At 50.2% G+C, this 14,171-nt stretch overlaps 1 protein-coding gene across 2 annotated transcripts; it reads right to left on the bottom strand.

Annotated features, from left to right (window-relative positions):
• Positions 1-1,325: 1,325 nt before the first annotated feature.
• Positions 1,326-14,171, bottom strand: UCP3 (uncoupling protein 3). 2 transcript variants are annotated; one of them, XM_036258623.1, is made up of 7 exons: positions 14,080-14,171; positions 9,778-10,077; positions 9,045-9,246; positions 8,087-8,272; positions 6,934-7,035; positions 6,289-6,469; positions 1,326-3,153 (listed from the first exon to the last, which is right to left on the bottom strand). In XM_036258623.1, exons 2-7 carry the CDS (start codon positions 9,901-9,903, stop codon positions 3,039-3,041), a joined length of 912 nt encoding a protein of 303 aa, XP_036114516.1. In that variant the 5' UTR covers positions 9,904-10,077; positions 14,080-14,171; the 3' UTR covers positions 1,326-3,038. The 2 variants fall into 2 exon arrangements, with proteins under 2 accessions (XP_036114516.1, XP_036114515.1); XM_036258622.1 differs by having other exon boundaries at positions 9,778-9,995.

Raw genomic sequence — 14,171 nt, 5'->3', positions numbered from 1 at the left:
AGAGGCCTCACTCTATATGCTTTAGAATCCCTGGGCTGCCTTATGGAGAGGGCTCCAGACAGCTCAGCATGGCAGAGAACAGAGAAGTGTCAGGGGTGCATCAGAGGATTTAAGTTTCTTCATTAAATTATATTTGAAGGAAAAAAAGAGCTTTTAAAATCATCTCTCTTATAAATAAGAGGTCCACTAACCTACTCTCATATGTGACAATTCTTCAAATTTATTTATTTTTTATCCTCATCGAGGACATTTTTCCATTTTTTATTCAGATAGAGTGGGAGGGAGGGAGGGAGGGAGAGAGAGAGAGAGAGAGAGAGAGAGAGAGAGAGAGAGACATCGATGTGAAAGGGACACATCTAGTGGCTGCCACTTGCACGACCCAACCAGAGCCGGGGACAAACTGCAACCGAGGTACATGCCCTTAGCGGGAACCGAACCCGGATCTCTCGGGACTGCAGACCGACGCTCTAACCGCCGAGCCAAACCGGCCAGGGCCATTCTTCAAATTTCAATGAAAGGATTGGAGAACACCTTCATTTTGCTTCTCTTCATTTCAAAAATTTTGCCTGTATGACTCTCTTTTATTTCTAAGTTTCTCATATCCTTTCTAGGGTGGTTCATCTCACTTATACCCACTATTTTGTGGTCTTCTGTTTTCTCTAGAACCTTACTTTTGCAGTCTTTCATCCTCATCTTCAATTGTCCTTCATTCGTGTGTGTGTGTGTGTGTGTGTGTGTGTGTGTGTGTGAGTGGAACTTGCGAGACTTTCCTACCCCTTTTACATTGGTTATTTTTTTTCTCTCCTTCCTTTCTCTGCCAAACTTTACCAATAATTGGCTGTCCTCTGACTTCTCAGCCTTTGGCACAATTCTTACATAATCGGTGAATGAATAAATGAATTCTCATGTTTGTCTTCTCATTCACTTTACACCAGACACACGGGCCTTCTCTCTGTTCTTTGAACATGCCAAGCTCATTCTCATAGGGCCTGTGGACTGCCTGTTCTCTTTTTCTGGAACTCTCTTCTTCAGATATTTGCCCGACCAGCTCCTCTCTTCATCCCTATGAAAACACTCACAGATACACACTTAATTGTACATATCAGTCAAGTTAAAAGCAAGAGAAAATTTTATTTTATTGATTGACTGATTGAGTTGAAGAGAGAGAGAGAGAGAGAGAGAGACCAATTTGTTGTTCCACTTATTTAAGCATTAATTGACTGATTCTTGTATGTGCCCTGACCAGGGATCGAAACCGTATCTTGGAGTATTGGGATGATGCTCTAACCAACTGAGCTACTCTGTCAGGGCAGGAAGAGAAAATTTTAAACATGAATTTTATTTGAAAGCCAAACTAGACACTAAATTGATCATTTTTATTTTTTTGCTTTTGTTTGGATTTTCCAGATTGTATATATAGATGATCTCAAATTATAATTTAAATTTAGGAAAGTGCTGAGTGTAAGTGAATATTCACTTTTTCCCCGGGTAAGGAGGAGTCAGTTTGGAGAAGGAGGGATGACTTTGCTGAACATTCCTGTGAGGTGGGGATTGTTACCACGTCTCTGGTAGGACACAGGTGCCAGGATTCCTGGTGGTTAGGCTGCAAGTGAGGTGTGGATGGGTGAGATTTGAACTCAGTTCTGTCATCAAAGCCACACAGGCTGCTAAGAAGCAGAAAATGACAGGCATTCTGGTTCCCCAATATCAACCTAGTCTTAAATTCAGTCTTAAATTCTAGTCTTAAATTCAGAAGGAGGTCATCTGGTTCAACCCCGCCTTTTACAGATGGAGAAGCTGAAGCCGGAAAAGGCAGAGCAGCCAGCCTGCGGGAGAGGGCAGCAGGCAGTGTGGGCAGGTGGGGCCGGATGTGGCCCAACCCTTACAAACAGGAAGTCCGAAGTGAAAAGGGAGATTCTGTCCAAGAAAGAGAAGGCAGAAAAGTGGCTGTTCTCATTCCAACACCTAGGTGTGTGAATTCCTTTATTAAGTCATACTAATTTTCCAAAAATTCTTGAGTCCTGCTACTTTAGGCTCTCAACTCCATCATTTACCTCTTTTCCCCCAAGCCCCACACTCTTCAAGGTGCCTCCCAGTCCAGTCAGGGAATGGTGGCTGCATGGGAGTGGGGGTCCCGTGGCCACATGTCATCCTCTGTCCCTCCTGGCCCATGAGTCTCTGGTTCCTTTGGCTGCAGCTCCAGTCAACCATCTTTCAAAAACTTCCCTGGTATTTCCTCACTGTCCTGATAAAACATTTCCCAAGACCATGTCCTTATTTTTACATTTGTACAGAATTTTTGCTTTTATAAAGTGCTTTTGTGTCCAGCTTTCCACTTGATCCTCACGATACCCTGGAGAAGTAGCAGGGATGGGGTTTGTACTTCCATTTGATAGGAAAGGAGACTGAGGCTGCCCTCTGGATTCTCCAGTGTCGTCAGGGACTAATTATGAGTCTCAGCCTCACACTGGCCCAGCAATGCTCCTTTGGCACAAATTCCAGGTTTTCTTTTTCTCACATTTCCTGGAATTCCAATGGATTCTACCCAGCAGACACGTCACACGGGTGGCTGGTGGTCCATGGTTGCTCAGGGGCTGCAGTCACAGCTTTGTGCTGTGTTGCTGTGTCCCACTAGCCCCCTTAGCCGATTGCCAAGTTATCACGTGCCACCCCCGGCCAGTGCTTGCCCGTCTTTTCTTTCATTGTCTAATCAGATCTTTCAGTTGACAATCTTCCATTTTTATCCAAATGGATCTGGTTTGGTTTATTTTCTTTTGCCTAAATGTTAGGCATCCAACTTAATGGGTTTCAAAAATTAATATAATTTATTTTTCATCTTGTCAGTGCAAAACAAATAGTTCTTTAAACAATGCACTGAAGACCAGACTCCTTCCTCCTCTTCTCCTGTTTCTTGAGTCAGCAGCAAGTAAACAGTTCTGTAAACATGTGTGGATCTGTGTCCCTGTGCGTGTGGACCCACTGTTTATTCCATTCATAACTGGCTTTGTTCCAGTTATGTCCCAAGTGGCCTGACCTATTCAAAATGGAGATTCTCGTAGCACCTGGACTTTCATCAAGGCCCGTTTCAGCTGCTCGTAGGTTACGAACATCAGCACGTTCCAGATTCCCAGTCGCAGAAAGGAGGGTGTAAATCTGATGAGAGAAACAAAACATCAGGCAGAGTGAATTAAGTTCCCAAAGAGATCTAGTGTGCTCTCCCCATCACAGTGTCCATGCCAACGCATCTAGACTGTGTAGTCATGAGCACTTTCTAAGATCCGTTCAGTCTTCTTCTCTGTTTAAAGAATATAGGCAGAAGGAAAGGAAAGAAAACTAACATTTTTAGCCAGGCTACTATTTCAAGTAGTTATTCTCACAGGTTCTATAAGGTAGCTGGTTGTTGCCAGTTGTCTTCTTCAGAAACTGAGGCCCAGGGAGGTTAAATAGCTCTACTAAAACCACCTGACTCCCTCTGCCCCGATGACACGCCTGCTGGGGCACTGAGAAGCTGGGACACACAGGACGAAGACAGTATAACACCAGAGAGCCTGCCTGTCATGTCCTCTCCTCAGCTGTGCTTCACAGACTCAGGGGGAAGCCTGTGACCTGGTCCCTGCCCCCCTCTTCAGCCTCTCTCGCTAATCCCTGCCGGTTCTCTCTGCTCCTGCCAGACCCCTCTTTCCATGCCTTTGCCCATGTTGCTCCTTCTGCCCGGAAAGTGCCCCATTCTCTTGCCTGGCTGGTTGCTAATGGCTCTGTAGGAATCGGCTTGGGCACTATAACCTCACGCCAAAGCCTCTCCTGAACCCTCAGCCTAGGCCCCTCACAGGGAGCATAGCACTGCGGCGATGAACGTGAACTCTGGAGTCAGACCTGGTTTTAAATCCTCGCTCTACCAGTTTTTAGCTTCATGACCTTGGTCAAGTTAATCTTGCTGAGCCTCAGTTTCCTTACCTGTAAAAGGAGGACAGTAACGGCATCTACCTCACAGAGTTGTCATGAGGATTAAATGAGTTAATACAGCCCTGGCCGTTTTTGCTCAGTGGTTAGAGTGTCGGCCTAGACCGGGGTTCGTTCACGCTAAGGGCATATATCTTGGTTGCAGTTTGTCCCCGGCCCTGGTGGGGTCGTACTGGTGGCAGCCACACGATGTGTCCCTTTCATGTTGATGTTTCTCTCTCTCTCTCTCTCCTTCCTATTCTATCTGAACAAAAATATGGAAAAATGTCCTTGGGTGAGGATAAAAAAATTAAAATAAATAAATAAATGAGTTAACACACAGCACAGAACACAAGGCCCAGTATCAGAAAATGCTCAGAAGATGTCACTCATTTATTTGCTGCTCTATGAGGGAAGCATAGCACAAGGTCTGGTTCCCATGAGAAGCAAAGCAAATGTTTCCCAAGTAAGATAATAAACAGAGACGAGTGGCTACAGCGGAAGGTTGCAATGATAGAGGCACTTAGGGGAAAAGAACAGTCTGTCAGTGGAAACACAGACTGATGATGTCATTCCCAGGGGTGAGAACCTGTTTGCTTGTTGAGTTCAATCTAACACTGGGCTCCAGAAAGCCAGCATCAGTGGTGGAAGGTGAGAGGGCCAAGAAAAGAGCTTAGCGGTGCAGTGACCATGTTAGGTGAAGTCCAATGGTCTGGGTTCAAGCCATGGCTCTGTCATTTTAACTTTGTGATTTTGGACAAGTTACTTAATATTTATGAGTCTCTTCCTCAATGAATGTGGAGAATACTGCCCAGTTCAGGGGGTTGTTGAGATAATGTACATAAAGTGCTTAGCACAAGGCCCAGTATCAGTGACTTAGTGATCATGATGATTGGTAATAACCTATGCATTGAGTGCTGGCTTGGTGCTTGGGACTCTGGACGGTGGAAAGTGTATAACCCACCAGTCCTTGGCTTCAAAGAGCTTGCATTCTAGCATGGCGGGTAATTTAAGCTTACAATACTATAACACAAAGTAGGAGATGGTAAATACCATACACATGGTATCAAGGAAGTGTTGCTGAAGCTCACAGGGTACTTGAGAGTGTTGGGGAGGAGGCAGTATTTGAACTAGTCTTGAAGGACAGCTGAGATTTAGAGCATGCACATTTGACAGTTGCCAGAGGGGTTGAGGGGATGGGTAACAAGGGTGAAGGGATTAAGTATAAACTGGTAGTTACAGAATAGTCATGGGGATGTAATTACCCCCTAGGGACTATAGTCAATAATATTGTAATATCCATGTATGGTGCCAGGTGGCTATTAGACTTATTGGGATGATCACTTCCTAAGTTATATAAATGTCTAATCATGGGGCTGTACACCTGAAACTAATATAATATTATACATCAACTGTAATTGAAAATTTTTAAAAAATCTAAAAAACAAAAAGATTTAGAGCGTGTAGATGGCATGGGAAAAGCATTCCATGCAGAGGGAATGGTAAATGCCCAGAAACAGAAGCAAGCAAACGTGACACACTTTGGGCCCTATCAGTGGTGATCCACAGCTGTGGCAGTGGGCTGGGCAAAGCCTCAGGATTTCCAAACACCCTTCCCACCTCCCCACCCGGTAAGTTTGGGGACAGCACTTTGATCTATGCCTAGACTCCCTTTTCTCAGATAAGTTTGTCCTGACTCCAAATTAGATTTGGTTCACTCCTTTTTCTTTCTTTCTTTTTTTTTTATCCTTACCAGAGGACATTTTTTCATTTTTTGTTCAGACAGAGCGGGAGGGAGGGAGAGAGAGGAAGAGAGAGAGAGAGAGAGAGAGAAACATCGACGTGAAAGGGACACATTGAGTGACCGCCACCCGCAACGACCCAACCAAAGCTGGGGACAAACTGCAACCCAGGTACGTGCCCTTAGCGGGAACCGAACCTGGATCTCTCTGGACCGCAGGCCGACGCTCTAACCGCTGAGCCAAACTGGCCAGGGCTGGTTCACTCCTTTTTTAAACTTCTATTGTTCTTGATACTCTCCTTTGTGGCATTTATATCTGTGCTGTTCACCACTGCATCCCAGAGGGACTCATGGTAGGTACATTATACATGAAAGGAAGAAAGGAAAAAAGGGAGGAAGATGGAGAGAGGGACAAGGAGAGAGAGAGAGAGAAAAGGAGAGAGAAGGAGAGAAAGGGAGAGAGGGGGAGAGAGAGAGAGAGAAAGGGAGGGAGAGAGAGAGAGAGAAGAAAGAAGGAGAGGGAAGAAGGAAGGGAGAGGGAGGAGCAAAGAGGGGAGAGCGCCTGAGTTTTCTGGAAGGGAGCATGGAGGCAGGAGGGGGAGGCTCACCCCTTATAGAAGGCTGAGGGACCCTCCCGGGCCACCATCTTCAGCATACAGTCCAGGGGGCTGCGGTACTGGCCTGGGAAGGCCTTCATATACCGGGTCTTCACCACGTCCACTGGGGAGGCCACCACTGTGGCACAGAAGCCGGCTCCAAAGGCAGAGACAAAGTGGCAGGGGAAGTTGTCTGTGCAGGGACAGGAAGAAGATGTGTGGGGCTGTGAGAGGGGGAGTGTACTTGCTTTCCATTCCATGTGTGTCATGTGTCCCGATTAAACGGTGAACCTCTTGAGCATAAGGATAGTCTTTCCCATGCTTCTCACTGCCCTGGGTGGAGCCCCTGGTAAGCACAGGCAAGACAGACCTGAGCAGTCCCAGAGCTGGAAGGTCATCCGGCCCAGCCACCTTGTTAGAGGATACTGAAGTCAAAGTAGGTGATCCTCGCTTAAAGACACATGCTAAGAAGTGGTGCTGGGCTGGAGCCCTGGTCCCCGGCCTCCCTATTCAGAGCTTTTCTCTACTCGTCATCATGGGCGTTGCTCCTCTCTGCTCCTTCTAAAGCCCCGCGGCCTCTGGGTGGTGCCCACTCTGTGGAGTCCAGGTTTGCTCCCTGCTGTGGGAAGGTTGTCTGCCTGGAGCCCAGGGCCTCACCTGTGAGCAGGTGAGAGTCCAGCAGTTTCTCCTTGATGATGTCATAGGTCACCATCTCAGCACAGTTGACAATGGCATTCCTCGTGATGTTGGGAAAAGTTCCTGTTAGACAATGGGATGAGGGCTAAAAAATGGGGAGTAGAAGTGGACCCCTGGCTGCAAGGCCACAAGCCTCAGGTGTCTGGGGGGGTCACAGTGCCCTGTTCCAGTGGTCTCAGAGAGCCCAGCCACCACAGAGGTTACACATTTCCTAGTGTTAACGACTCAGATTATCCATGTCCTTCTTAGAGACAGAAAACAGAAAGGCCCACTTGTGTTTGTTTGGGCTACATTTGGAAGGATAATCTGCAATATCGACCAAATTTACACATACCTCCTGAGACTTGCTTAGAGCTAGAAAAGGAAGTCTTTCTTTGGAAGAGGGAGGCGGGGCTCTTGGAACAGTGCGGAGCGCAGTGCTGGTGGGCCCAGGGGAGCGTCAGGACCAATCGGCGCTTTCACAGAGGGCCAGCCTCCAGGAGGGCCAGAGCAAGTGAGTGCAGGGCCAGCGCTCTGACCCAGGTCTCCTGCTCTTAACCTTCACTGGGTTACTGTTACTTCTGCAAGGATTCATGGGGCCCCTGGTCTCCATGTGGGAGAGGCTCCAGTGTTTGTGGAGGTTGCCACCTAGGAAGCTCCCCCCTCACAGCATCTCCCTGCAGTCACCTCTCAGACCTTTGCTTGGAAGGTCCTCCCCTGCAATCCTCACACACCCAGAGCCAGCTGAGTGGTTGAGGCCCAGCTTAGTGTCACCTTCACTCCAGAGCCCACATGGCCCGTCCGTCCTGTCTCTGGACCTGCACCTCTGCGTGAACCTAGCACATCTTGCCCTGTGATATGGCTGCTCCTTGTCACATCTCATCTCTGTGTGGGAATGGAAGGTGTCGCCTATTCACTTCTGTCCCCCTCTCAATAGCCTGCACATGGTGAAGAGCTGGCAAATTGAACTAATTGGGGCACTGTGGTAGGTCAAGAGATGTTTTCTGTTGGGATGTTCTTTCAGAATCACTGGAATACACTATGCTGGGAATTCCCTCCTCGTTCGGCTCTCTGCCCCAGCCCTGGGGTAGGGAAAGCTCTGCCGAAGGCCCCTGAGACTGGAGTCCAGACCTACCTTTCCACAGGCCTCTGACCCCTTCCTTCCTGGCGATGGTCCTGTAAGCATCCATTGTCCCGCTGTAATTCCCAATGTGCATGTTGGCCTGAAATCGGACCTTCACCACATCTGTGGGCTGGGCACAGGTTACCGCCATGGCCCCCGTGGTGCAGCCTGCCAAAATCCGGGTGGTGATGCTGGCATCTGAGAAAAAGGAGAGCACGTACCACAAAAAAAAAAAAAAAAAAAAGGAGAGAGTGGGCCCGTGTCCCATCACCTGACACCTCTCTGGGCCTGATGCTGTTCTCTTCAGGGCTGCCCTGCTTCTTCCCCTGGGTCAGGGTTCTGGAGCTTTCTTTTAAAAAAAATTTTTTTTTCTTTATTGATTTTAGAGAGAGATGAAGGGAAAGGGAGAAAGAGATAGAAACATTGATGAGAGCCCTGACCGGTTTGGCTCAGCGGTTGGAGCATTGGCCTGCAGACCAGAGAGATCCGGGTTCAGTTCCCGCTAACGGCACGTACCTTGGTTGCAGTTTGTCCCCGGCCCTGGCTGGGGTCGTGTGGGTGGCAACCGGTCAATGTGTTTCTCTCACATCGATGTTTCTCTCTCTCTTTCTCCCTCTCTCCGTCCTGCTCTATCTGAAGATAAATGCAAAAATGTCCTCCGGTGAGGATAAAAAAAAACACCGATAAGGAGAACAATGATTGGCTGCCTCCTGCATACCCCCTGACTGGGGATTTGGCCCACAACCTGGGCATGTGCCCTGACCGGGAATCGAACCAGTGACCTCTTGGTGCATGGGTTGATGCTCAACCAGTGAGCCACACCTGCATAGGCTGGAACTTTCTTGATGGGGCTCTGAGTCTCCTCCTGAGCTCCTGTTTCCAGCTCCCCACCCCCCAGCCCTGCCTCTGAGTCTACACTGCCTGGTCTCTGGACACACACGACGGTGTCTACGGGATACTGGGCACTCACGGTCTGATCCTTTGGGGGTGTAGAACTGCTTGACAGAGTCGTAGAGGCCGATGCGGATGGAGGCGAAGCTCATCTGGCGCTGCAGGCCAGCGACTAGCCCATTGTAGAGGCTGCGGGGACCCTCGGTGCGCACCATGGTCAGGATGGTGCCCAGCACACCACGGTACTGGACGCTCTGGGCCACTTGGTTCTCCCCCTGGATCTGAGGGACATGCACCGCAGAGGCGTGAGGAGCTTGGTCGGGGTGGATGGGGCTGTGTTCAGAGGGACCTGCCTGGGGTTGTACTTCGAGAACAAGCATGACCATAGCTGTCACATCCCAGTAAGAATGACAGGTTTGTGCAGCAGTTTATAGCTCACAAGCTGTCAGACATGGTGCAGCGTTTGATTCTTAGAGCAAAGGCGGGGACAGACTGTTTTTCCCACTACAGTGGTCAGTGGGTTGCTCAAGGTCACCCAGTAATTCCTTACTTTACTTCACTCTTTATGGTTTACAAAGTAGGGCTAGGCCATGAAGGGCCCAGTCACGTCATGCCAAGGAATTAAGGTAGTTTTGTCTTGGGTGATGATCACCGTGGTGGGGAGGCGGCAAGGCAGAGTCATAAACAGTGGGGTGAGTGGCCTGCTCAGGGTTCTGTGTGAGGAGCTTGCTGGTAGACGGTTCAGATGCTGTGGTAGAGAACTCAGTCCTTCCTTTGATGCGGATAATGACCCTTGGCCAAAGGGCACCTACCTGCAGGCGGACCTTGGCTGTGTCCAGTGGAAAGGTGAGGAGGTCAGCAAAACAGGCCGCTGTGCCCGCCCCCAGGAACTTCACAGCTGTTGTGGGAGGCATCTCTGAAGGCTTTAGTCCAACCATGGTCCCAATAGTCTCTTCCAGTCCCTCAAGGGCTCAGTGCAGGTCCAAGGAGAGGCCGCTCTGCAGCCCTGGGCTTTAGTGCAGGGAGGAGGCTGTGAAGACAGGCCAGAGGAGGCAGATGGAACCAGTGCTGTCGGGCCAGCCCCCAAGCTCCTCTCAGCACCCAGAAGGACTCTATGAGTGAAAAGGCGGGGCATTGCTAAGTTCAGCTGTGTGGATTTGGCTTAGAAAAACTGGCCACTTCACTCTGTCTTATCCCTTTTGATCTTTCCCAGAATAAAGTTGCATTTAAAATTTTATTCTTATTTAAAAATTTTTTAAATTGAGATATTTGTATGCATTTTAATGGTCACTGGGCTGTAATGAGAATTGTGTGCTGACTCTGCAATGTTTGGCTGGGACAGCAGATGGAGGAAGTGATTTTCTAGGCAGGGGACCTACCTGGCATCCAAACATACATAAGTCAGATCGTGTCACTCTGTTTTAAAACTGTCCAATGCCCCCCCCCCCCCCATTATTCAGAACAAAGTCCAAGGTCCTTGCCATGGCCTGTGGATTTCTCTGTAAGATCCACCTCATCCCAGGTCTGTGCTTGGCACTCCCCGGGAAATCCCGAGATGAGTAAAAACAGTGAGTGTGACCTGCCCACAAGGAACTCTCGAGGAGTGTTGTTAGGGGCATTAGACATGCCTACAAATAACTGTAGTACAAATGAGCTGGCCCAGTGTCAGAGGAAGGATCCATCAAGAAGGGATTCACTCAAAGGAAGGAGAGGGCCTCTCTTGTTTGTGAGGTGGAATTAGAACAATTTCATGGGGGTGGGGGGTTGAAGGGTTGCATGAATTAGGCCTTGAAAGGTGAGCAGGAGGAGAGTGTTTCAGCAACTGGAGAAGGGTGTTTGAGGTGCAGGAAGGGCATGAGCTGAAGAGTGTGGGGCATGGCTTAGGGTAGGAGGGAACGGCTGGGCCAGGAGGACCTTGCAGTGAGCTGTACACACAATCTCATGGAATTCTCATAACTTTTCTGAAAGGGAGCTCCCCCCTCCCCTTTTGTTTTAATCCTCACCTGAGGATATTCTTCCATATCTTGTTCAGATAGAGTAGGAGGGAGAGAGAGAGAAACACCAAGGTGAAAGGGACACATTGAGTGGCTGCCACCCACAGAACCCAACCAGGGCTGGGGACAAGCTGCAACCGAGGCACGTGCCCCTAGCGGGACCTGAACCCGGGTCTCTCTGGACCGCAGGCCGACGCTCTAACTGCTGAGCCAAACCGGCCAGGGCCCTTTCCCCTTTTTGGATGAGCAAACTGAGACTCAGAAACACGCGCCTGCTCAGTGTTACCAGCCACTACTGTCAGAACCTGGTTCTCTCTACTATTCTAAGCACAAAATGGCCCTGGAAAAAGGAAGGGCAGCATTTAAGTCCATCTTACAAATGAGAAAAGAGAGGCTTACGATGGAAAAAGACTGGCTCAAATTCACAGAACTCCAACCAGGTTCTTGTGAAGGCACTGTCTCCCTTCCCCATTCTCCTCAGGCCTCTGGTGGTTGTGGTGGTATGGAGATCTACAATCTTGACCTTTTTGAGGGCATTCAAAAGCTGGGTGGGCATCTGCCCAGTTTGGTAGGTGAAAAAACTGGGTCCCCCAGAGGCAGCTTTGGCCCTCTGCAGCGCTCCTCCCACAGCCTGTCTTCCTGCCTTTCTGCACTGCCTTCTCCACAGGGTCCAAGAACGAACCATCTTGCTCTTTGGGAGGATGGTGTGGAGGTCCTGGTGTCAGTGCAGCTGAGCCTGGCTGAGGGAACAGCATAAAAGTCATACTGGGGAACACCTCCCCACACCCCCACCCCGCCTTAGTTCACACTCCCCTTTGCCCTACAGGAGACAAGCAGCTGCCAGGGCTGGCTGGGTCCCAGCAGGGAGGTTCTGACTCCTCTGCCTGGCGCTGGAATACAGCACAGAGGCCTCCCCCAGTGGAGCCTTCGGTTCACCTCTCTGCCCTTAAGCACTGGGGGTCCCCTGCCCTTCCCCTCCTTTGATTTGGGCGGGGCTTCTTGAGACTTTAGCCTGAGGAGTCTGAGGGCCTGATTCTCAGAGCGGGGAGGCCCTTGGGGGCTATGCTCTCTGGTGTCTCTTACTGGTTGTCAGAGTGTCCCCTATTCAAAACCTTTGGTGGCTACCCAGGCTCTAAAAAAAGAACCCTACAAGTTAGGTATTTTTACTACACTTTCAGAGTTACAAACAGGCCGAGACAGGTCTGAGGACACAGGTGAGCAGGGCTACGTGACTCCAAGGCATGTGTGTGATGTGCCAGCCTGGCAGGGGACACTTCGTGGGCACTGCATTACAGGCTGGGTTTATCTTCCTGGGGAAACCTGGTTTTCCCTGCCCAGAGGGCTGAACCACCAAGGGCTTCCCTTCTGAACTTCCTTTGTCCCCAGAAACCCCTGGTCCCATACCATACTTTCTTGTAGAATTAGCTCATTAACTGTAGTGGTTCCCCCCAAATGGAGGAAGGACCCCAAAGACAGGGACAAGGCTGACTTATCTTGCTTCTCTGTGCAGGCTGGAAGGGCCCAGGGAGGACCTGTTGACCAAGGAACCCTACTTGGGGGAAATGGGAAATGAAACCTGAGGTGCCCACAGTGGCCTTTGGTGGCGGGCCTTGAATGCCAGAGCTGTACTTAATTTAGCAGAGTGGAGAGTGGTCGGTGGTTTTCAAGTTAAAGAGTGACACTAGCAGACCTGCATGTAGAGCAGGCAGGTGAGGTGTTTGGACTGGCAGGGAGAGATGGGAGGCTCAGAGACCACTGAGGTTGTTGTTGGAATGGTACAGCGAGAGGTGTCGGAGCCTGAATGTGGTCAATAGCAGTGGCCCTGTGGTGAAGGCTGGAGCGTATTCCGGAGGCAGTCCCAAGCCACCCATGGGGGCAGAGTGGGCAGGCATGGATTCAGGTCAGAAGCCACACCTTTGGGGAGGGCTCTAGAACTTCCACTGGTCAAGCTGGGGTGGGAGGTTGGGAGGCCACAATGGTGGGCACAGGTAAGGGCTGCCCTGAGGCCAGTGATCCTCAACCTCCTTCCCTCTTTTCTCTAGCCTCCCAAATTGGTACTCGAGGAGACCTAGCAGCCAGTGGACCTTTGCCACTGGCCGGTAGAAGTCGAGAGCAGAACCCTCCTCCCAGTGGGTCTGTTGGGACACTTGAGGGATGGGCTGTTCTAGTCTGCATGGCCTGGGGTAATGGTGCCCATTAATGTCATTAATGTTTGCTGAATGCTTCCTGCTGAGCTGAGGGTTTTTTAGGCATTGACTAACTCAAGCCCTTTGTAAGACTCTAAGGTAGTTGTTACGATTATTCCCACTTTATTATCAAGGGACTGGAGGCTTTGAGGGCTTCAGCCAGGTCAAGGATGAGGGCTGGAGCTGGGACTGGAGCCCAGGTCTGTCTGACACCCATGCCTGTTGCATGGCCCAGGGTCTCAGACTTCAGGGAGAGCTCAGGATCCCTGGAGCCACTTATATACAGAGTAGATTCTCAGCCCTTGGCCTCAGAGGTCCCAATTCAGGTCTGGGTTGAGGTCTGGGCATCTGCATTAGAAGCAAGTTCCCTGGTGTCTCTGAATCAGGCGTCAGCAGACCCTATTCTGAGACACCCTCCTCAACTTCACCATCCTGGCAAAGCCTCTGCAGCACCCCCACCGAGGAAGCCACTGAGTGGAGAGTTCCCACGAGCTCTATGAAACTCCCAGCATACAACGGGGGCCAGGCCTCACGCCAGACATGCCTCCATGATCCATATTCAGGAAAGGGGTTCCACAGGGCCCCCATGGGGAGAGGACATGATGCTCTGGAGGAATCCTGGAGGGATTCTGGGCCAGATTAAGGAGAAAGCCACTTCTTATCTACGGGGATGTGCAAAATCACAGCAGAGGCAGGCAGCCAGCAGAGGAAGGAGTCCTGGGTGAGTGACATGGTGGTGGGGTTGGGTCCCAGCCCTGTGACAGCGCTCTCATCTGGGATGCAGTTCCCTCATCTTGACAAGGTGGGGGCTTGACTAAATCCCTGTCAGCTCTGCCATGCTATGGTAGTGACCCCTGCCGGTTCCTGGCTGCTCTCCATAAGTTGCCACGAAGGGGAGAATGTGGAGGCGGTGGGGTAGAGAATGGGGTCTCACCTGTGAGTCCAGATGGGGTAGGGGCAGCTCAGAACCTCCTTAAGGTTCCTTAGGGCTCTGTCCCAGGAGGTAGCAGCAGGAATCTGAATGCT

This window comes from Molossus molossus, unplaced genomic scaffold (assembly GCF_014108415.1).
Source record: "Molossus molossus isolate mMolMol1 unplaced genomic scaffold, mMolMol1.p scaffold_m16_p_13, whole genome shotgun sequence".
NCBI lineage: Eukaryota > Metazoa > Chordata > Mammalia > Chiroptera > Molossidae > Molossus > Molossus molossus.
This window is presented reverse-complemented; position numbering and strand designations above follow the sequence as displayed.

Bases quoted from the DNA above. Each gene is read 5' to 3' on its own strand.
- UCP3 (XM_036258623.1), bottom strand. From the start codon at position 9,903: ATGGTTGGACTAAAGCCTTCAGAGATGCCTCCCACAACAGCTGTGAAG. The intron at 6,470-6,933 runs GTGAGGCCCTGG...GTCCCTGCACAG, and splicing joins GGACTCTCACCTGCTCACAG to ACAACTTCCCCTGCCACTTT. The intron at 3,154-6,288 runs GTGAGCCTCCCC...TTCTCTCATCAG, and splicing joins CCCTCAGCCTTCTATAAGGG to ATTTACACCCTCCTTTCTGC.